The sequence below is a fragment of the Balearica regulorum genome, chromosome 4, assembly GCF_011004875.1.
Source record: "Balearica regulorum gibbericeps isolate bBalReg1 chromosome 4, bBalReg1.pri, whole genome shotgun sequence".
Lineage (NCBI taxonomy): Eukaryota > Metazoa > Chordata > Aves > Gruiformes > Gruidae > Balearica > Balearica regulorum.
Window position 1 is genome coordinate 56,855,915 of NC_046187.1, and position 22,952 is coordinate 56,878,866.

The following is a 22,952-nucleotide window of genomic DNA, read 5'->3' on the forward strand; positions in this document are numbered from 1 at the left end:
GGGTCTATGGGGCTGCTCCTCCTTCTCCCCCCCCCCCTCCCCGGTTCTCCTCCAGGTGCGGGGGGGAGGGATCGTTGCGCAGTGTCCCGCCAGCGGCGGGGCCGGATGGGCGTCTTCCCCGGCGCGTGACTGCAGCCCCGGGGCTGTTGGAGCCCGTCCCGGGCCGAACCGAGCGGAGCCGAGCCAGCGGCCCTGGGTACGGAGGTTCCGCGGTGTGGCGGAGCGGCAGAGACCCGCCTGGGCGTGAGCGGTTGTGAGGCTGCGGAGCCGAGGCCGCCCGCCCTGCCGCGCCTCCCCTCCAGCGGTGCTCGCGCGCTTCCCGCCGCTCCCGCCCTGAGGGGCCAAGGCCCGGCTTCCCACGCGTGTCAGGAAAATAAACCCCTGGCGGAGGAAACGGCCGCGATTATGCCCTTGCCTCGAGGGGGAAGCGTCTGGGCCTCTACAGCTTCCCGCCCCCCCCCGAAACCGGCTGGTGAATTAGGCGCGGACCGTGGGCTTGGTGCGGAGGTGGAAGGCGGACGAGCTAAAATCTGTCTTTAAACGTAGTCTGCCCAAGTTTTAACTCTCCCCTTGATTTCAGTAAGAGTATACGCGAGGGCATTGCTGCTGCTGACTCGGACGGTGCAATATTTCCAGAAAAACAAGTCAGTTGTGGAAAGAAAAAGTCTAAAAGTAGACACTTGTTTTAAATAATGAAGGATGCAACCCTCAGTAGGATGTGAAGAGTTTGTAAATATAAATACGTATGTGTGTGTGTGCTTTCCAAAGTGCTGCTCACTTACACAGCCATTATGAGATGGTATCCCTGCTTCATCTCTGGCTCGGATAGAAATGCCTCTACTCAGATGGAGTTTCTGTGCACGTGTTTCACTGGCTTAACTACAAATGCCGTTCAAAGCCAGTTAGGTTCAACTTTGCTTTTGGACTCCCCATAGAGTTTAACCTTGTTTATATCTTACACCTGATGCTCATCAATGATGGGTGATACAATTTGAGTCTTTCACAGTACTGACAGGTTTGCCAGCACTAAGAATCCTGAAACTGTTAAATGATATTTTAATAGTTTATTAGGGGTGACTGATGACTTTAAATATGAGGACAAGTGTGCCTCTCCTGTTGCCCTGCCATCACCTCTTTAGAAAACTGGTCTTACTGGCAGACTTGCTTCCTCCTTTCCCATCTTCCTGGGACAGAGGCTTTGCTTCTGTATAGTCTTCTGAATGTCACACATCTCCCAATGTCTTGGCACTTTCCTGAAAGGGAGGAAGACAACCATCATTTTGAGGAAGGGATGAGTTGCCTCAGCCCATTCCCTTTTAAGTGCTGAAGAGAAGAGGCTGTACAACCATCACTGCTGCAGCTGTGGAGATAGAGACAAAAATACAGTGATGTTAGTAACTGTGTGTGCAGTGACATCACAAGCATATTGGAATTTAATATCATACCCTTGCAAAATAACTTTTTTTCATGTAGTGCCAAACATAAGTAGCCCCCATCGGGTTGGTTCTGCAGCACCTTCTCAGCTGTGCCGAACTGATGTGTGTAGAGTTACACAATGAACTGATTTGTCTTAGAAGGGATTTATTTTTTTGCCCAGATTAGTGGCCTGACCCAGTTCCCAAGCAGAGAGCTATACTGGTACACCTGAGGGAATGACTGACTCTGAGTAAGGGCTACTTGAGTTGCCTCTAGCTGAGAGAGACTTTCACATGGTTGGAGCTGTAGCATCAGCTGGTGTGTACTTTGAACTGTGATACTGCTCGAAAAATACTGTATGGTACCTGTGTTGCAATTACCACTATTAGTAAACGTTAATTAAGTATAGTTATCCAAGCAAGTATTACTGGTTTTACTGAAGTGATACAATAAATTTGATTTCAGCTAGTGCAATTTTTCTGGACAGACCAGATGTTAGAGCTGATGTTTGCACTAAACTTGCACTGAAATAGGCAGAATGTAAATAAATTACTCTTTTGATGCAAGGCCCCCATGGACACACCTCTAAATACCTGAAAAAAGATGCATTACTTTCAATTGCAGTCATTGAGCTAGGTGGGTGAAATTCAGTTTTCTATCTTGTACTTTGAGGTGCAAACTGAATTATAGGATGCTATTTTGGAAAATATTCTGCCTTACTGAACACTAGTCTTCTAAAAGCACTGTTCCTATTATGGTTAGGTTGAGATGGTTCTACCATTAAAGTGTTGAAGTAGTTGATATTTGGTTTGGGATGCCTTTGAAGTGCAGGGAAAAAAACAGTATGGAGTGTTTATGACTTTTATAACTGACTTTTTTGAGCCGGATCTCAAAAAAAACCTTTAGAGTCACCCTGACAAACTCCTTGAGTTTGTCTTTGTACTACCTAACAAATAGGTTTCCGTTTCTATTCATGTTACTCTCCTGAGTAAAACACAGATACAAATCTTTCAAGAGAAAACTTGCAACCTGACGTGATTAATTGCTGTGGTCTTCTATTATTGCATAAGATGGAGGATTTGAAGTCAAAACTGGCAAGAACTAGACGGCACAGCCATTACTGAGATCATACAGTTACTAAGATAGCTTAGCAGGAGCCAGTGCACCTGAACACAGCTTTTTAGGCTGTTTAGGTGCTATGCATCAATTACCCCTGTAATTTAGCGAGAGTGATCAGAAAGTCTTACTTAGTTACACCTCTTAGGTGGAACTGCTTAAAGTTAGCTTTAGCTTTCTGGGCAAGGGGACCACCTGGGACAGCCATGCTGGTGAGTGTATCTCCAGGGTACACAAGGCTGATGACTCCTATGGTTTTTGGGGGAACGTTCCTGGAAGGAAACTTGCCACTTACATCGGTACATGCCTTTCCTCATTTGAATGAGCACAGATAAAAGCTAAACATAGGCAGTTTTTCTACCTGGTGAACTCATATATATGCATGGCATTATATACCAATAAGATGGTCAGTCAGAGATAGATAGTTGATAGATAAAGCCAGAATGGAGGCAAGCAATCCTATCTGGGATCTAAGCTTATAAAAGACTTTATAAATAGTCTTCAGACTTGTCAGATGGGAATCAGTCTGATAGATACTTACATTGCTTGATTTCTGCAATTAGTTATGCAATGAATTAAGGATTTATCTGGCATCTCTTAATAAATGGCACAAAAAATCTGTCTTTTATTATTTTTTGGATAAAAGCTTCACTGAAAGACAACTTTATTGTTGCACTGTGGCATACTTTTCTCCCAAGCAATTCTGAATTTACCAGCTGTTGTAGTGCAGCAGTGGCTAACAAGGTTACCTTTTCTTCTGAACAGCAGGATAGCTGAAGAAGATTGGAAGATTTATAACTCTGAAGATTGAAGGAGATTGTACGCAGATGTCATTTTTCCTTTGTAGCTTAGGGCTGTGTAGTTTAGTCACTCAGAAGTAGATGGTCACTATGGGAAATGAAAATTTACTACCCTAATACAAACTTTTATTCAGAAACCTCTAGGTGGCTTGTGTGCTTTAGTATTCACAGTATTTTCTGAAAAACTCCTTAACACAACCATGTAACAAAGAAAAGGAAAAAGCTGCCATTTCTTGAGGACTGAAGTGCAGTTTGCCTCAAGAGAATAGGGTGGGTTGTGTTAACATAGGGATGCAATTTTGGAAAATGTAGCTGCTGTATCACCACAGTATTTTCAAATAAATAATAGTATGTGTATGGATGGTGCTTTCTTAATAAATGGGTAGAAGATGCTGCTTTGAATAAAAAAACCAAAAATTGTTTATTTTCATTTGACCTGTTAATCTAATGAAATACTACCTGCATTATAAAAGATAGTAGCAGTTGACTGTCACCCATTTATTTTAGGTGTTTATGAAGTGATTTGGGGGAAAATAGCTTGTAAAGTTGACCCTGATTAGATACTATTTTTAAAAAGTTTGCGGTGCAATTTTCGGTCCTCTTTATAGCATGTTAAATGTAGTAGAGTATATAGCTATGACATTAATTTTGTGAATTAGAGGTATTTATGAAGAGCTAACTTGATATGAGAATTGATGAGGCAGAAAATAATAATTTACGTGTTATAATTTGGGCGTTAGCAGTTCAGGAACCGTGATATTAAAATAGTGGAAGAAGCTGGGGCAGACAGGTCAATTTCATATATTTTCTTTATTAAGTTTGCGTTTCATAAGCCAGGATATGATGGGATTTCCTTGTATAAGTCCATTAAAAAATAATCTAATATTATTATAGATCATGTCTGCAGAGCAGTTCACTTACTACTTAACAGGTTTTAGTTCAAATACTAGAATAAATAGAGCATTAATATTGATCTAAAATTAATTATTCTTCAAATATTTGAAGTCTAAAAGTAACTATAAAAAATGAAAACAAAACTTTAAAGTAACTTTATTTTGTAGTATTTAAAGTATTTAAATTTTACTACATAAGAGATCTAATCAGACTTATAATCAGTTTTTCTGTTGCCTATGTTACCTTAAGCCTAAAAAGAAGTCAGTAGTAATGATTAAGTGATCAAGTCCACAAATTTGCTTCGAGACTTTTTAAATAGATGTTCTCTTCAAACCTGTTAGCTATAGGTATCGGCAGTCAAAATTTCAGACCTTATATAGTACTGCATTTATATCGTAGGAGTATATTTAAAATAGAAGAGTGTTGAAAATTTATGCCTCAAGGCATAAATTCCATAGATATGTGAAGTCTCACTGAGGAAGAACGCTTCCCATTCCACCATTGTCTGTCTGCTGAATTTGTATTATAATATGCAAGTAAAACATAAAGAGTCTAAATTTTTACAGGAAATAACATTTCTGATTCTATAAAATTGTTTTAAGCTAAATATACTAAATAAATCTATACATGTCCCATATTTTATGTATGCTTTCAAATTACATATTCCATTGATTTTAAGCCAAATAGGCTCTGATAATCCAAATCCAAACTGTCGGGGAACTGCCTGGTAAGAGAAAAGGAGCCTGAAACACTGCCTCTGGTCAATCAGACTCTTAGGGAAATTTCTTAAGAGTTTACTAGTCTACATGTCGTTCCCTGTAATAATCAAAACCTACCCAGGTGAACTCTGTGATGGGGAATAGCTATCAGCTGAGTAGAATGTAGTCCTGAGCCACACCCTTTACCTGCTCTATATTTAGGCCATATGGGGTACATGCTTTCTCTAAAATGGCTGCTACCCATGGAGGTAGTGATACCAGCCAGGTATGTGTTTTCTCAATTTCTTTTTAATAAAACTGAAATCACTAGCTTTTTCCTTAGAAGTCAGATTTGGTTTTCTGTGTACAATTTAAAAAATGAAGCTTTAGTTAACAATTTTATGTATTTAGAATGTTTTTTATGGTTGTACTGTGGTCAGAGAGTAGAATAAGGTTACAAAACAGACCTTTTGGAGCTTTTCATGTTAAGTTCTTTTTCTTTTTTAATCTTTTTACATTAGACACTACTTCATACCCAAGTTGATAATTTTTGATATAGAAATACTTTGGGCAAGGTTTATGATGATTAATTGAAAAAAAATTAGTTGTCCATCTGTCTTGAGTCACTGTATTTCATCGCTAATGAAGTTTGTTTTGAAGTGTGTATTGGTGAAGGTGTCCAACTAAGGGAAAAACAAACTTTTTTCTGTGGCTCAATGACAAGAGAAAGGGGGTGCAGTGTCTGAGCAGCTATGTTTAGCTGATCTTTCTTTTTTTAGTTGTAAACAAAATTTCAAGATCAACAAATAGAACTGTTGACAAAATAATTTAAGTGCATTGCCGCTTTGTAGCGTGAAACTTCTGAGAGTTATCTGTATTAAAAACTTTATAAATCTGTTTTCCCTTTTACTAGGATATCCGGAAATTCTTTGGTGTTGTACCTTCTGGAAAGCGACAGGAATGTGAGACTGTGAAGAGTGAAAAAATTAAAAATGGTGAAGGACCTTCAAGTGGGAAGAAAAAGGGAAAGGAGACTAAGGTTAGCTTTGCTTTTCTTATTTGTGAAATGCTTGGCTTCTCTTGTGTAGGATTGTTTGCATCTCCAGCGTAAGGTAAAAGCTTGTGATGTAGGTGCCCTCTGGCCAGTTTTTTAACTAGGTGTTTTTGGAACACCTGTGGTGGAAACATTGACACTGCCTTTCTTGGACAGGGTCACTTATGTAAACCTGTTGCAAAGAGCAAATTCTATAAAGTGACAGGTTAAAATAAGATTGTGTTCTAGTCTGAGTGTTTTTGATGTTAATCATGGTATAAAAAAAGAAAGGAGTGGCTAAAGAGGACTTTAAAATCACTTAGAGAATGGAAGGATTTCTAATAGGATGGAATGTTTAATGTGAAGCATCACAATCAAGAGGTGAGATGTTACTTTAAAAAATATTTTGGCTGTATAATTTCACTGTTTCAATGTGAAAATAAAGGCCCATTCAGGGGAACTGAAAGACATAGCAATTGTCTTAGGGATCTATTAATTGTACTTTGCAATTCTCCAGTTCTATCAAAGATTTAACAGGTTTCAGATTGGAATTGAATGTGAATTATAAAACGTGTAGTTATGTTTATCTAGAATTATATTTTTAGAAGCATTTACAACTGTGCATGACTACAAAATAGGCATAGTTAGTAGTTTGGTAGGCACAGGAAACTGCGTACCTGTGCAGCTTGTGATTTTTCTAAATATCTAGAATTTGTCAATGTCTTAAAAAAAAATAAATTCCTTGGGACAGTTTAATACTAGCTGCTGCTAGATAGAACATGTTTGTCAACTGTGACCATTGGTGGAATCTCTTACTGTATTTGCACTGCTTAATGAGCGAGAGGAAAAGCTGCAAGCAACCAGGACACTGAATAGGAAATCAATCTAGCTTCAACTGTTGTGTATGCTTTTTTCCTTTTTCAGTTGGCTATATTGAAGTTTTGTCAAATTCTGATGGCTACAGCAAAACCATATCCAGAATGGAACCAAAATTGAAAGCTGAATTCTGTACAAGTAACTTATTGGCCTGTACCATCTCTGTTTCTGGTGGGACCATGCACTTTCTTCTTTGGATGAAAAGTTGGAAGTGCTTGAAAATCTGCTTGATTTACTTTAATTGGCATTAAACTTGAATATTACTGTCAACGTAATCATTTATGGTTTGCTTGGAGCACATTTCACTTTACTGCTGCAGTTTCTTCCTTATTTCCTCTGTTCTGCATCTTTCCCCCTCATGAGTTACCACAAGACTGTTTGTAAATGTAATACTGGGAAATAGATAATTTCTGTCAGAATTTTTTTGACACTCATAAGTTTGAATGTCTAACTGAGTAAAAGCTTGAAGGACCTGTTTACTGGTTGAACTAATGGACTGTTACTCTTAGGTGAATAATTCACCCAGTGAAGATGATTCCAAACAAAAGCGGACAAAGAAGAAAAAAAGAATAATCTACGATTCAGGTAGCGTTTGCAGTTGTTTCTGAATGCTCCTTTGTATCTTTTGCATCAGCATTCAAGGTTGGTTAGGTAAATGGTACATCTGAAAGAAAGCTATGTTTTGTTGGTTGTTTTTTGTTTTTTTTTTTTTTTTAGTAAATGCAATTAAAAATGTTTTTTCACAGTGATTATTGCTGGAAAGCTAAATATATTTGATTATAATAGTAATAATACAGTGTGTGCCATGCACATAATATACAGTGCAAAGTAACTTTTAATGAAACCTCTGTTAAAAAAAACACCACTACCCCTCTCACCCCCCAAAAAACCCAAAACCAGAAAAAAAGACCCTCAAAAAATTGGAGTTTTGAAGCATTTACTATCTGAACTCTTTTTTTTTGTTATGAAGATGTATACAAATTGCTGAGAGTTTTAGATTTCCTGTTCTGTGAGGGATAAATAACATCTTGTGCTGGGTACAGGAGGCTGATCATATAATTTCACATCTCCGTGCATTTCATGAACATAATATAGGAGATTGTTTTAAAAGACTAACTTGCGTTTCCATATGTGTCTGTCGTTATGGGATGAACATTTAGTAGATTTTTTAATAGTTTTAAATTCACAGTATGGAACATGCAGAATATAATTTCATAGAATCGTAGAATCTTAAGGTTGGAAAAGAGCTCTAAGATCATCAAATCCAACCATCAACCCAACACCACCATGTCTACTAAACCATGTCCTGAAGTGCCACGTCTACCTGTTTTTTGAACATCTCCAGGGATGGTGACTCCACCACCTCTCTGAGGCAGCCTGTTCCAATGCCTGACCACTCTTTTGGTGAAGAAATTTTTCCTAATATCTAATCTAAATCTCCCCTGGCGCAACCTGAGGCCATTTTTTCTTGTCCTTTTGCTAGTTACTTGGGAGAAGAGACTGACCCCCACCTGGCTACAACTTCCTTTCAGGTAGATGTAGAGAGCAAGAAGGTCTCCCCTCAGCCTCCTTTTCTCCAGACTAAACAACCCCGGTTCCCTCAGCCGCTCCTCTTAAGACTTGTGCTGCAGACCCTTCACCAGCTTCGTTGCCCTTCTCTGGACACGCTCCAGCACCTCAATGTCTTTCTTGTAGTGAGGGGCCCAAAACTGAACACAGCACTTGAGGTGCAGCCTCACCAGTGCTTAGTACAGGGGGATGATCACTTCCCTACTTCTGCTGGCCACACTATTCCTGGTAGAAGCCAGGATGCTGTTGGCCTTCTTGGCCACCTGGGCGTACTGCTGCCTCATGTTCAGCCGGCTGTCAGCCAGCACCCCCAGGTCCTTTTCCTCTACCGGGCACCTTTTCAGCCACTCTTCCCCAAGCCTGTAGCATTGCCTGGGCTTGTTGTGACCTGAGTGCAGGACCCAGCACTGAGCCTTGTTAAACCTCATACAATTGACCTCGGCCCATCGATCCAGCCCATCCAGATCCCACTGCAGAGCCTTCCTACCCTCAAGCAGATTGACACTCCCACCCAATTTGGTGTCATCTGCAAACTTACTGAGGGTGCATTCAGTCCCCTCATCCAGATAATTAAAAAGGTATTAAACAAGACTGGCCCCAAAACTGAGCCCTGGGGAACACTGCTTGTGACTGGCCGTCAACTGGATTTAACTCCATTCACAACAACTCTCTGGGCTTGGCCTTCCACCCAGTTTTAAAAGCACTGCTATCACATTTTAAAAATATTCTTTGGAATATCATAATAAGGGATACCCCTTTTATAGTACTTACGTCTTAAAAAAAACCACCAAAAAGCAACCCTCCAAACAAAAAAAAGGAAATTCTTGCCTGTTAGTTTAACTTAAAAGCTTGAAATTTATAGTTGTAATCTTTGAGCTGTTATGTCATTTTAATCCCTCTTTGATTGGATTCTGAATCTTGAATATGTATTGTGAAACTGTAGAAAAGACTGCAGGAGTTTCTACAAGTTTTGACTCCTACCAAAGGCTTCAGCTTGAATTTTTAAAAGCAATCTTCTTAAGAATAGAAGATTGCTTCTCTTGTAGAAGAAAAATGATCACACAAACATCTGTCAGAATAATGCTGTTATATATATAGAAAAATGGGTTTAAGTCTTCAGATAAACTGTTCTATAAACAGTTCCTGTTTAGCAGGGAGGAAGAGCAGTAGCAATATTTCTGCATTAAAAGGTGGAGTACAAAAGTAATATATAACTCAATTGCTACCTTTAAAGTGCTGATACTGTCTGGAAATTTTGCAAATTCTAGCCCATTAGTAGTAGGAGACCACAAGAGAAATAGTACTCTAAGTTCTTGAAGATGGAAGAGTGTGTGTGTGTGGGGGGGTGGGTGTGGTTTGGTTTTTTTTTTATTATAGTTACAATATTTATTAGAGTTTATAATGGAAAAAGGTAGGCTCTGAAGGGTAGACCTCTGTTACGCTTGCTAGTTGTCTTGGCTTCTTTGCTTTGTCCTGCTTAATCATTTGGATGTTGGGATATATAATCCACAGTGGTGTAAGTCTGGCATCCCAACAGCTTTTGGGATATGGAGAATGGTTGGTGAGGTGAATGGTACTCTACCAGTGTTTTCCTGAAAAATCAGACTACAACCTCAATGACCTATTTTACCCTGTTAGCTTTTGGAATAGGTGTTGTGGAATACATCAGCATAAAATAAATCTATGCTAAAAGTCTGTTGTGGTGTTTTGGGTTTTTTTGTTTGTTTGTTTGGGGGTGTTGTTTTTTAGTGATCTGATGTGGTACTCTGACAGTTGCATTCTTTTTTGGAAAGGTTTTTATACAGGCACAGCAGTTCTTGGAACAAGTAATAAAATATTTATTGTTATGTAAACAAAAAAATCACTGTCTAGACTGAATTCTGACCAAATTTTCATTTAGTCATGTGTATGCTGGAATAAATGATGGCTAGGCTATTAGCTGATGGAGAAAAACAAAGCTGTGCTGTGACCTTCCATATGATATCTTTTTCTCACTCAGTTGAATATATGTGAACACGTTAACTAATGCTATGTGATCTATTACTTAAAGCCTGTATGTGTGTGGAGGAAAACTACATTTATGTTGTGGTCAAAATACAGATTCAGAAGAGGAGGTGCAGTCAGTGAAAAAATCCAAGAAGCCATCTGAGAGAAAAACAGCTACTTCAAAACTTGGTAAAGTTCTAAAGCAGGATCCTGTTGTTTATATTTCAGAGACAGGTAATGGAAGAAATACATCATTATATGTTCAGCTGTAGTGGGGTGGGTTATCTTACAAATGGGAGGGATTGTTTGACTCATATTAATAAAAATGACCATAGAACCTAACATTGAGAAAGACCAATTATGTTCTCCTTAAACAAGCTAACCAAAAGCTCTTCAGAAGTTTAGCCTGAAGTGTTGTAAAGTCAGGAGCAGGGTAAAACTGAGGTGATGCTGGGTAGTAGCTTAGGTTGATTTAAAATGGGCATATAATTTCATGAGCTAACAGTTCCCTGAAGAGTATTCCATAGATTTACAGGAAAGAGTTAAAGGAAGTATTTTTAATATAGTTAAACTGCTCACTAGCACACTTTGTGAACTGACTGTTGGCTACCACAAATAAGTTTGAAAACCTGGATTTTTATTTTAATTGGTATATGACTTTTCATGTCTTAATGTCTGCCTAGTGTATTGATAACTGCAAAAATTCTTGGGTTTTGTGTTTTACCTCCTTATCAACACAAATATTTTTTTTTTTTTTTTGAAAAACCATTATTTATCTATTACACTTTTAGGAAGAACTGGAATTGGAAAAAACAATCGTAACAAAAACTTGCATTACACCTTGTATATACCATACTTCTCAGTCTTGGATTACAGGTTTCTAAATTCTGGAGCTATTTTTGCTGTTGGGGAAAGGAGTGAGTGTAATTAAGCATTATTGATCATTTTGAGGTCTCCTGTAGCCTTCTGAAAGAATTGTGACAGTGATTAACTGTTAAGTTCACAACAGAGTTTTGTTTAGACTTAGTCTCCTTTTTAGAAACTGTGCAGTTAAACTAAAACCACAGTCTTAGGTCAAGCCATAAGGACTATTCAACTAAACAGAGAAGAGCAAATTCTGTCGGTTTGATTGAAGAGTCGTATGCGTTAATTTGTTTCCCTTTATTTGCATGGTGGTTGTTCCTTAGTACTGCTCTCAGTATTGCTTTTAGTGTGATTCTTGACCTTGGTACTCTCAAGGAGAGTTTGACTAAATTTACAGAGGAGACGTTCATCTATTGTTATGGAAGTTTCATCCTGCAGAATTCTCATTAAAATGTTCCTTCCCAGCTCCAAAACAAAAAACTGATAGTGATTTTTCTGCTTCCTTTCTCTTCCCCTGTGTTCTTAGTTCTATCATGAAGCAGTTTATTTTCCCCCCAATTACTTCATATAGTGCATTTTTCTCTACTAAATTTGAGATGTTATGGAAAAGTTTGTGGCATAAGCTACGATTGTTTGATAGGTGAACATCAGTTTATGTAGACTTGGTCTTATTTATGAATCAAACATTCTTAAACATATACCACCAGCATGGGGGAAAATACTCAGGTTTTGTGAATTCTGTAAAAAAAAAAAAAAAGTCTATGGAAGAAAATTAACAGAACTTCTAGTATTTAACTTAATATTTCAGTATACCTGAAGATGGACTTCAACACTTCTTTTTTGGCATCTGAGAACAGTTGGCTGAATGTGTGTGCATGTGCATTTTTTGTTGTTGTGTGTTTTGTTTTTTAAATACATATGAGTGCTTGCAACTTCAGGGCTGCTTTTACTACTGGTTGTTCTCTTATTCCATCTTCATCAAGAGATCTGTTAGCGGCACTTAAGCAGAGATTAAGACTGTATGTGGACTGAAAGAATTAACTTAAGATTCTTATGATAGGATGGATTTGATTCCTGTCTTACTGAATGGCATGGGTTGGAAGAAGCTTAAATTTGACTCAGTTAATTTGATAAATTAGAAGCTTTTTTAAATGGTCTACTGTTGAGAGCTGATAGCTTCCCAGCTTAAATCTCTTGTCATGTCAGGTTCATTCTTTTCTGATTTGCTTTTAAAACATAAAGGTCTCTTTCTGCACTGGATCTATTGTAGTTTCACATTGATTTGTTACAATGCAGATACAAGCTGTAGAATTTCCTGAGAGTTGCAATACTAGGTGGATGCATTTGGGTCACAAAGGTGTTTCTTGCAGTTTGTGAGGCACTTCCCTCTAACTTACACTTGAAGTGGGAAAGACTTAATGCTTTTTGTCAGTTGCTGCTGCAGTTAGATGTACTTACTACATCTAGTCTGAGTTCAGCTGAGGCTGTAATTATCACGTGTTCTGTATTTGTCTCCTAGAGTAGAGTTCTCTACTAGCCACAGGACTTCCCCTGTATGGATTCTTAGAAACTGTGAGAAAATTAAGACTTGAATCCAAATCTAGTTTGATAAAACATGTTTTTTTAAATGTTAGAATTCCAGGAGTTCTTCTGTGATCCCTCTTTGAGTTTTAGGATACGTATTTGGAAAAGAAGACACAGTCCCGAGGTATAATATTTATTTTTTTGTAAGATCATTGCTCAAGGTAAAAATTATCTTCTTATAATCATACCATGTATTTTTAAAACAAAAAAGGATTGTTCCCTGCAGTATCCCATTAGAAGTGTGGCTCAGCTGGCTTTTTTTGTTCTCTACCTTCTTCCTCCTCAGGCTGTTCTCAGAATCACTGTTTCTGAGATGGATTGTGCTTATTTTATTTGTCCTAGATATTTGACCTGGGATTTAGCTGTACTATGTCATGTATTCAAATGAGCTCAATCTTCCAAAATACCCTGAACGCTTTATCTTATTTGTCCTTTTACTCAAAACTGTTGTTTCCTTTGACAGTTTTGCCAACAATTCTTTCCTAATTAAAAAGGATTATTAACTGCATTTATCCAAGAGTAGATAAATTATCAGATTCCTGGGGAATAAACAGTACATATTTAGGTTTATTATGCAATTCAGAGTGGCGTAACCAAGTTTTTCTGCGTAGGGATACCTTGGGAACATGGGTCAAGGTTATTAGTGAAATCCCTGAAAACCACAGCTCAAGGTTACTCTTATCTGAAGAGTCTTAAGTACACACAAGGTTGACTTAATAGTGTATGACTAAAACAATACCTTTATAACCTTGAGACTTAATGCTTGAATTTTGTTTATATTTAATTTCTATAAATTGTTTCTTCAGCTTAATGAAGCTGTCAAGCTGAGTGTGTTTTAATGGTATTGATACAGTTATTGGCTTGAGATAAACATGTTTTACAAGAATACGAATATAGAAATAATAGACAGAAAAGATCCTAATGAAATTTGTAGGCATTTGTCCTTTCCTTCCCTTTAGTGTTGTGCAGCTGAAAAATTAAGAATATGCTTGTTGGACTTGTTCAGAAGTCAGAATCTCATTCTCAAGGGCTCTGTCTGTGGCACTGTTTAAAAGAGCGTTTTGGCATCAGGTAGTCAGTAGAAGCTTGGTACTTAATTGCCTCAACCTATTTTGCAATTTCATTTGAATCTTTCTTTTCTTGAATTTCTTTTCAGTTCATATATAACTGTGTGGGATACGGCTTTTATGAAAAATATTGGGAGAATTAACTTTTTAGTTTGTATAAGTGGGTTGATTATTGTGTTGCTTTGTTTCTTATTAGCTTGTGAAGTTGCCTCCTTTTTTTTTAAAGGCAAAAAAATAAAGAGTAGTTGCTCTTTGTAATTCTATAAGAATACTTTGTTATTATTGAAAGAAATTTAATTTAAATATTTAGTTTACTGATGGCCAAAGATAAAGTGAAGTTGTTCTAGCAGGTAAGAAGGGAAAAAAGGAGCCTTTTTTGTTGATAGAACAACAAAATAGGGGGAAAAAATCCAATTGTGTAGAGGTAATTGTGCATGTGTAGCAATTGCCTTGATCACTTGAATATTGTAAAACATATCTTCTTAAAAAAAAAAAAAAAAGCCTTGTTCTAGTGGTAGGCTGAATTATTTATAAAGCTAGAAAAACCACAGTAGTAGAAACTGACTAGGATGGCAGGTTACTGGAAAACTGTTCCGTGAGAGCTTAGAAGATAGGACAAGAAGAGAATAGCTTGTGAATGTACTTGCTGAATACAGACTCTTAATGTAGAGAATTTGGGCGGGGGATGGGGGGAGACAAACAAAAAACGTACAGTAAAAAACCTATTAAGTGCTGGTACAGATGGCCAAAAACAAGTCCCCACATCCAAACACTGGTTCAAATGAGCAGCAGATTTTTCTGTGAATGAGCATGCCCTATACTGTAACACTTCATAGGGGATAAAAAATTGTCACTGTTACTTCCTGGGCAATACCAGTATTGTATAGACTTAGAGATTGCTGTAATTATGTGAAAGTGGGTGAAGGTGATAAATAGTGCTCTATGTACCAGCTTTCCTCTAAAGTGTTTTATTATAGTTCAGTTGAGAATATGTAGTTGAACCTTAAGGGAGTTTGAGTTGAAATGCACTTGAGGAATGAGATCATAGGTTCTGGCAGAAATCCTATGAAGAAGCAGAGACTAGTGTTACAGAAGACAATGTAAAAGGTATTTGGGAGTGAACCCCGATAAAATTAATTTGGTTAAGTTTAGGAATACCTACAGTGCAACATAAGGGTCCTGTAATGGTAAATGTGGTGAGAGGAGTGTTGTATAAACATAGTAAGTATATGATAGTATCTGGCTTCTTTGATCTGGAGTTGTATCCCTGAGTAGGGAAAGTAAAGTAAAATTTAATTGTATTCTTAAAGAGGTGATTTTTCTTCTTTTCTCTGCAGAAATTTGGATAACAGCAATATTGATAAATAAATGTGGTAACTTTGAATAAAAAAATGAATAGGCTTCATTTGTCAGAAGACACAGCGATTGCTTTAAGATTACATTGTCAGCCCGTATTTCAAACATGACAGGGCATGAAATAAATTCATTACAGTTTAATCTCTGTAACGATTGCTGTTAGATTTTAAGTTTTTAATAATGAGCATATTGTTGCACTTGTTTTTACAAGTACATGGTCATCTTTTACTACTTTTTGGAGGTGTGTTGGAAGATGTTCTGGTCAACCAGCTGGCTAGCTGTAGTACTGTGCTGTTCACTTGATATGTTTGGATTGCAAAATGGTTGTTTTAATTGTTAATGTATTTTGAGGGAACTTTCTGAAAACATAATTTTCATATGTACTTCATGCTTGTTCCTACTTTAAAAAATTTCTGTGTGAAAGCTATTAATTCTGTAGGTCGCTTTCAATATTTTAAAGCCCAAACTTTTAAAATTTATTTAGGAAAGGAAACAGCTTTCTTTTCAAATAGAAATGTTTCGTACGTTGATTTTTTTTTTTAATACGACTGTCAATGTTTGGGTTGTTAATGTGTCTTGATTTTAATGGGGAATAAAATGGCATAAAATACCACTTTTTATAAAAAAAACTTTAGATATGTAGCAGACTGGACATATGGGCCTCTTAAATAGAGGCATTGGCAGCTCCATGTGCCATTACTGTACATTATAATTGAAGATTAAATTAATAATTTTGCCATTTCATTTGAATGCTGGAGTGAATGCTTTTTAATCCCTTTCTTCCCCTGGAAAGCAGTATGAAGTGAATTGTCCTTTTTCTTGTAGTTGAATACAGAAGTTAACTTGGATAAGGGTAGTAAATCTATTTTAAATTAAGGAGCTGAGATGGTATCCTTAATCCAGTGTTAATCTGATTGTGTGATAGTTCTGTAGAGATACCTATTCTTGCACGCATTATGCTCTTCTGTGGCTGCAACAAGCACTTTTATTGGGTTTTCTTTCCCTTTAATGTTTCAGTTGGAATTTTGCACGCTTCTGGCAGTACAATGAAAAAATTGAATGTCCTTCTTGCCATAAACTAGCAGTGAATTGCATGTACGCAGGCTGGGTTTTTTTTATTTTATTACAGAAATACATAGAAATATACACACATTGTAAATATATTAAGTACCTCGAGTGTTTGCATTCTGCATTTCTTGAAACTTAATTGTAGGTCTTCAGTGTTGTGTGCCTAATCTTTGATGTTGTACATCTATGCTGTTTTCCAACTGAGCCCTGACTTTATTTTTCTCACACTGATACTTTGGCTCCTTATGCCATCAGTGTAGTGAAACACAAAGGTATGTTTTGCTGGGTGTGTATGTGCACATCAGCAAGGTGGCATTAATGGTCATGACGTGGTTTAGCCCCAGCCGGCAGCTGGGCACCACGCACCCCTTGCTCACCCCTCCCCCGGCGGGATGGGGAGGAGAACGGAAAAACAACGGCAAAGCCTTGAGGGTTGGGATAAGGGCAGGTTACTGGGACAGCAAGGGAGAGGGAAAACAATCAACAATAGTGCTGATAACAGATAGTAACAATGGGTGATAACAGAGAACGATTTACCAATCCGAAGACCAACTGACCGATCACTCGGCCCTTCCCGGAGCCATGCCGAAACTGCCCCTGCCCGACTAGCCCCCTTTTATGGTGAGCATGACATCACATGGTATGGAATAGCCCCCGGCCAGCTTGGCTCACCTGTCCTGGCTCCTTGGGAAATTAACTCTATCCTTGACAGGGAGAGATCATTCACTGCTTATCATCACAAGCAAAACAGACTGAACTTAGAGAGGGTATTCATCTAATTTATTACTAAGCAAAACAGAGTAGAGGAATGAGAAATAAAACCAAATCTTAAAACATCTCCCCCCACCCCTCCCATCTTCCCGGGCTCAACTTCACTCCCGGCTTCAACCTCCGCCCCGCCTCAGCGGCACAGGGGGACGGGGAGTGGGGGTTACGGTCAGTTCATCACGCGGTGTTTCTGCCACTTCTTCATCCTCAGGGGGAGGACTCCTCTCATCGTTCCCCTGCTCCAGCATGGAGTCCCTCTCACGGGAGACAGTCCTTCATGAACTTCTCCAACATGAGTCTCTCCCGCGGGCTACAGACCTTCACGAACTGCTCCAGAGTGGGTCTCTTCCATGGGGTGCAGACCTTCAGGAGCAAACTGCTCCAGCGTGGGGTCCCCCACGGGGTCACAAGTCCTGCCAGCAAACCTGCTCTGGCGTGGGCTCCTCTCTCCACAGGTCCTGCCAGGAGCTTCCTCCAGCGTGGGCTTCCCGTGGGCCACAGCCTCCTTCAGGTGCCTCCACCTGCTCTGACATGGGGTCCTCCACAGGCTGCAGGTGGAATCTCTACACCCCCTCATCCTCCCTCCATGGGCTGCAGGGGGACAGCCTGCTTCACCATGGTCTTCACCACGGGCTGCAGGGGGATCTCTGCTCCGGTGCCTGGAGCACCTCCTGCCCTTCCTTCTGCAATGACCTTGGTGTCTGCAGAGTTTCTTACATCTTCTCACTCCTCTCTCTGGCTGCAAAAAACTATAACTGTTTTTTCCCTTCTTAAATATGTTATCACAGAGGCGCTGATTGGCTTGGCCTTGGCCAGTGGTGGGTCCGTCTTGGGAGCTGGCTGGTGTTGGCCCTGTCAGACACAGGGGAAGCTTCTAGCAGCTTCTCACAGAAGCCACCCCTGTAGCCCCCTCTGCTACCAAAACCTTGCCACACAAACCCAACACACCTTGCCAGAACCAGGACACACTGTAGGTAGTGCAGGGAAATAGAACTTGGAATTTTAAAAGGAAAGCATTTACAATAGTACCGTGGAAATCATAGTGTAGAGAACAGCCTTTTCAATCAATTAATGTCTGCTTTCCTTTCCATCTCCAGAATGACTCATGAACGCAGTTGACGATTAGGTAGACGAATTTTTTAATACTTAACCAGATTTTAATGTTTTTAGTCCTGCAAATACAAATTAATCTTATTTCTTCTGTGCTGTGTGCCCTACATAAGACAGCACATCTTTAAGGTAGGACCTAAGATCTTAACACAGAGGTAGTAGTACTTAGTAGTATTTGATAAAAGTTTTATATAAATACTGACTCATGCAGGTTATTTCTGTTTACAAAGTTGCTATGCCATTGGAAAACAACGCATTGTTCTTTACTACATCAGTAATTCATACACTGTTATTGTAGGCATTTAAGTGGTATGGATAAAAGTAACTAATTTCCAAGTAGCTTTTTTCCATATGCGAGTTATGGTTCAGAGTTCATTTATTGGGTTTTTTTAATGGTAGAGGTATTATGTAGTGCACCTATAATGTTGTAGTTTTTCAGTAGTTAATTTTTTAAGATATAGGAGGGGTTTTTTACAGGTTTCTTGTAGGTTTTTTAATTATTTTCATAAAGCATGTGAAAATAGATGGCAAATTTTTGCACTTAAGTACGTACAATACTTTCAGAAGATAAAAAGTAGAATTTGAAAAGTTCTTGTGATTCACAGTTTGTTGTAGAGCTTCTGCATTTAATTTTTTCCAATACTCGCACAAATGACCTTTGCTTAGAAATACCATAAAGTTATTTTAACCACTCATTTGAATTATAAAATTGGGCAGGTGAACTTCCCTAATTCCTACTTTCCTGTATTTGTTTATTTATAAATGACTCAGTTAATCTGCCAGATTAGTTTAAAATGTCAGAGGACCTTTTTTTTTTTTTTTGCTAGACTACTTCATTCTGTCTGAAACAGAACACTGTGTCCTGAGTGGCTCAGTAAGTTAAGCTGCCTGAGCTGCAGCTGGAAAAAATGAATGCATTTATACTTGCCTGGATTTTTTTTAAATTTACCTTTTTTTTTCCTGTTTCCTAATTATTTGGTGTTAATAAATATTCCTATCATGCAGTAAGCTTTAGGCAGCTAAACCAGAATGTGGTTTCATTTCATGGTGAGGATTTAGATCTGCTCTTGTGAAATAATAAAGCTGCTATTATGGTAAAACTAACCGGTTGAAGTGAATAAAACTCCAGAATAAACTAGGAGGAGTTAATGGACTGATTACTTCTAATTGCATGCCATGGTAATACACACAGCAGTTTCTATGTCAAGGGCATTTCAATTATAGCAGCTCCTTCCAAATGATGGTTTTGCAGGTGAAGATCACTTACTTCAAATATATTCAGCCTTCTCATATATTTTAATGCTTCCAAAACTTCTTTCTGAAGATGTTTTTAAAAGATAAGTATACATATTTGACTAAGAATTTTATTTGGTATGTACTGGACAAAAGGGTATCAAAGGCTATGTAGCTTGGCACTAAAGTGTATAATTACAATTAGACATGGCACTTACTGCGTTGTGGTCTTGGATCCCAGAACCTTTTTGCCTTAAAATGAAAAATATGACAGAGGCAGCTTCTTGAAATTGTCTTTGATAATTAGAAAATCCAAATGTAAATTTGATTTCAAGGGATTAAAGCTGGAGTGCTTCTGGTAAGCTTTATATTTTTATAACAGCATGGAACCTTGACATGTCGATATAGGCAAAGTGCTAACAATTGTGGTTTAAAGTGCATGTTTGTAGTACATCTAAAATCAATTAGCTTGTTGAGAAATGACATAAAAAATCTACATGACTGTACAAACCAGCCTTTGAAATATAGGTTGCAACTACTGTGTTTTTAAATGCAGAGGAAGATTAAAAAAAGCACTTTGCTAGTCACACATAGCATCTGTTCTTTTTGAAAAGTGTTGTGGGGGTTGAGTTTGAATAGACTTGCTGACTTTTTTGAGAAGTGGTGGTTATCTTAAAGATTTACTTCAAGCAAAAGGTGAATACAACACTCAGTTCTACCAAGTGTTAGGACTGTTGAGTACTGACCAATGTATATTTAAAATAATCAAAACCCAACACAATGACTTCTTTTCATACATACGCTATTTTCTCTACCATCAGCTTTAGCTTGGACAGCAGTACTTACTGCTCTAGATTGCAAGTTCTTTAGGGTAAGAACTAAGTACTTGTGCAGATGTGGTGCCATTGAAACTGAAGAATGCCCAGAATATTGTCATTTTATACAAGTAATGTGGATTTAATGACTTTTGGATAGGATATAATCCTTTAGCTCCATATAGAAATCCTTATGTAGTAGTCTACAAACCTCTATTAATATACATTTTTTCATAAAAAGTACAAGTTATTTGTAACTTGTAGATGCCCTGCCTATATTTGGAGTTGGTTTATAACATCATAGTAAGAGGCTGTCTCTGCCTTAAATATTTTGCATTCTAAACAGAATAGGAACCAGGGAATTACGTTCCATACTCATCAGTACAGAAATAATAAATTAAGATTAATAAAACATGTTGTTCTGAAGGCCGTCTGAGGATCTGTCCTGTGCTGCTTGTTGCCATGTCCCTTCCTGCGATAGATTGGTCCCTTTTTTAGATTAGCTGGGGTCATTCCTGAACCTGAGCCTTTTAAAGTGATCTGAATTTAAACAAATGTGTAAAACAGATAATTTTGATAGAGCTCAGTTAGGAAACAACTGTGCATGTTGCTCTCTAATCAGCAGGTGAAAGCCTGTTGAGAAAGGGTGAGGATAGGAAAGAGAAAGAGGAATAACAAACAGTTACAGGTGGGCTGCAGGCCTTAGTTTATTAACCTAATTATGCTACTGCTAGAACAGTACATAAAATGAAAGCCAGATGTGCTTTAAAGTCATCATGAAATAGTTCTTAAAACTGCCAGGATTTAACAGTTGTTGTCTGTTGCTAGGGAAGTTTGGCCTTGTACATTGCCTGGCATAATAGGTCCCTGCTTCATGTGTAGTGTTTGCATCCAAAATAATTAAAAGCAATCTCCTGGTTGTCATGCCTGTCTGTTCCATTACTCACATGATTAGCTTTCTGTTTGTCATGTCTGCTTAATTTCCAGAAAACTCAACTAGAATACATGGTCTTAACTTGTGCTTGCAATTCAGAGCTAATCCTGGAAAAAACCAAATGTGTACACTCAGGGTACTCTTTTCATGGTGTAGCACACAAAAATGTGTCAATGTAAACAGTAAATACTGTTGTCAGAATACTCTTCTGCTATGTAGACATTTTGCAACGTAAAAGTAATCTGCTTGATAAAACTGATTACTGTTTCTTTGTGAAGTCCATGCCCACATGTAAGGCAATCTCAACTGTTCACTGAGCAATTGTTTCAAGAATGCAATTAATCTACAATTTTTATAAGCTAAAATCTGAATTGTCACTTTTGTTTTCCCACAAATTATTGGTGCGTTTGTATGAATGAGAATGCCTCTCCCCTTTTACAGGTCATGTGTTGAGAAACATTGACCTGAATAGTCCAGCAGCAATACTAGAACTCTTGATATTTTCAGTTGTGAATGAAGACACCTTCATGCTTGTATGGAAACTGAAAGTGTACAACTGATTAACTTTTCTGTTCACTTCTGTGGCAGTTTGTTTCAAGGAAGAAGCATTAAGGTTTTACTGGAAAAGTTGATGTTCCTAAGTACTTGAAATAAGGGGAGTACCTGGAGATTAGGCAAACTTGTGATGTGTTTTTTGAATTTCCTGAACCTGGTATGAAATTGTAGCATGAGTATCTGTCCTCTGAAGCATCTTTTGAAACCCACTTAATAGAATTGGGGTGATTTTGTTTCCTAATGATCACTTCACTGTTCTCATTCTGCCTTTTCTTTATTTACTTCTATAGATGATTGTTCATAAGTGCTGTGATTCTCTTGTCCTTCTTCAGCCATGCTTACAGTCAATAAATGCTTTTAATCCCGTCGTTTCTAGGAAGGACATAATTAAAGCAAATCTCTAATTATTGGTAATGCTTAGTACTGGCATCATAAATGAGTCAAATCCACATCCTTTTTAATTATAACCTAATTATATTTACTCTGCTTCTTTCTACTTGAGAGAAAGCAATATCCTGTTGTTTTTTTTGTTATTTAAATGGTTATGAGTGAATAATTAAAAAACCACAATATTGCATGCAGCTCTTCTGATAAAAATAGTGATGAAATAGTAGATTCTTTTCTACCATGGAGCAGTCCTTGGCTTAAGAAAAGCTGGGGGTGAGGGGGCAGAACGGGATTTGTATCTTCTTTCCAAGACAAATAAGTGTAATTACATCTACATTAACTGTTGATTTCTAGTAATAGGTACATCTTACTCCTGCAAACATATTTTCTTGTTAAACTGAAACATTAAAAGTAAAAAATATTTCCAAAACTAAGTTTGAGATAAGCAGCCTCCTATTCAGACCTCAGACTATTGTACATTAGGAGCCTAAAGCATCTAGTATCCAAATCTCCTGGATATGTAATAGTTTATTAAATTGAGCTAAATGGCAGTAAGAGATATACTGCTGCCTAGGGAAAGTAAATCGTGTTGAGGACAGCAAACCTTCTACCTTCGTGGTAAAACTTGCTGCTGTCAACTGAAGGACCTGGGCTTGAATTTTCTCTTCTATATATTGCTTTGTGGATTGAATTGGCTAAAATGCCACTTTCTCATAGATAAATTTTTATCTTTAAGCATTCTTGATTTAACTGCTGAACCAATTTCCTCCCTTGCAGATGTATCTTTGTTTTATTTTTCTTTCTCTCTGAACTTTCTCTCCCA

The 22,952-nt window shown here is 37.9% G+C and overlaps 1 protein-coding gene across 3 annotated transcripts in view; it reads left to right on the top strand.

Annotated features, from left to right (window-relative positions):
• Nucleotides 1–22,952, top strand: part of RFC1 (replication factor C subunit 1) — a 45,659-nt gene that overhangs the window by 146 nt on the left and 22,561 nt on the right. The window contains exons 2-4 of one of the 3 annotated variants that reach the window (XM_075752294.1): nucleotides 5,838–5,963; nucleotides 7,343–7,418; nucleotides 10,503–10,622. In XM_075752294.1, the coding sequence (XP_075608409.1) occupies nucleotides 5,838–5,963; nucleotides 7,343–7,418; nucleotides 10,503–10,622 (322 nt within the window). The remainder of the gene's footprint in view (nucleotides 1–5,837; nucleotides 5,964–7,342; nucleotides 7,419–10,502; nucleotides 10,623–22,952) is intronic. The other 2 variants (XM_075752295.1, XM_075752296.1) reach the window with 2 other exon arrangements.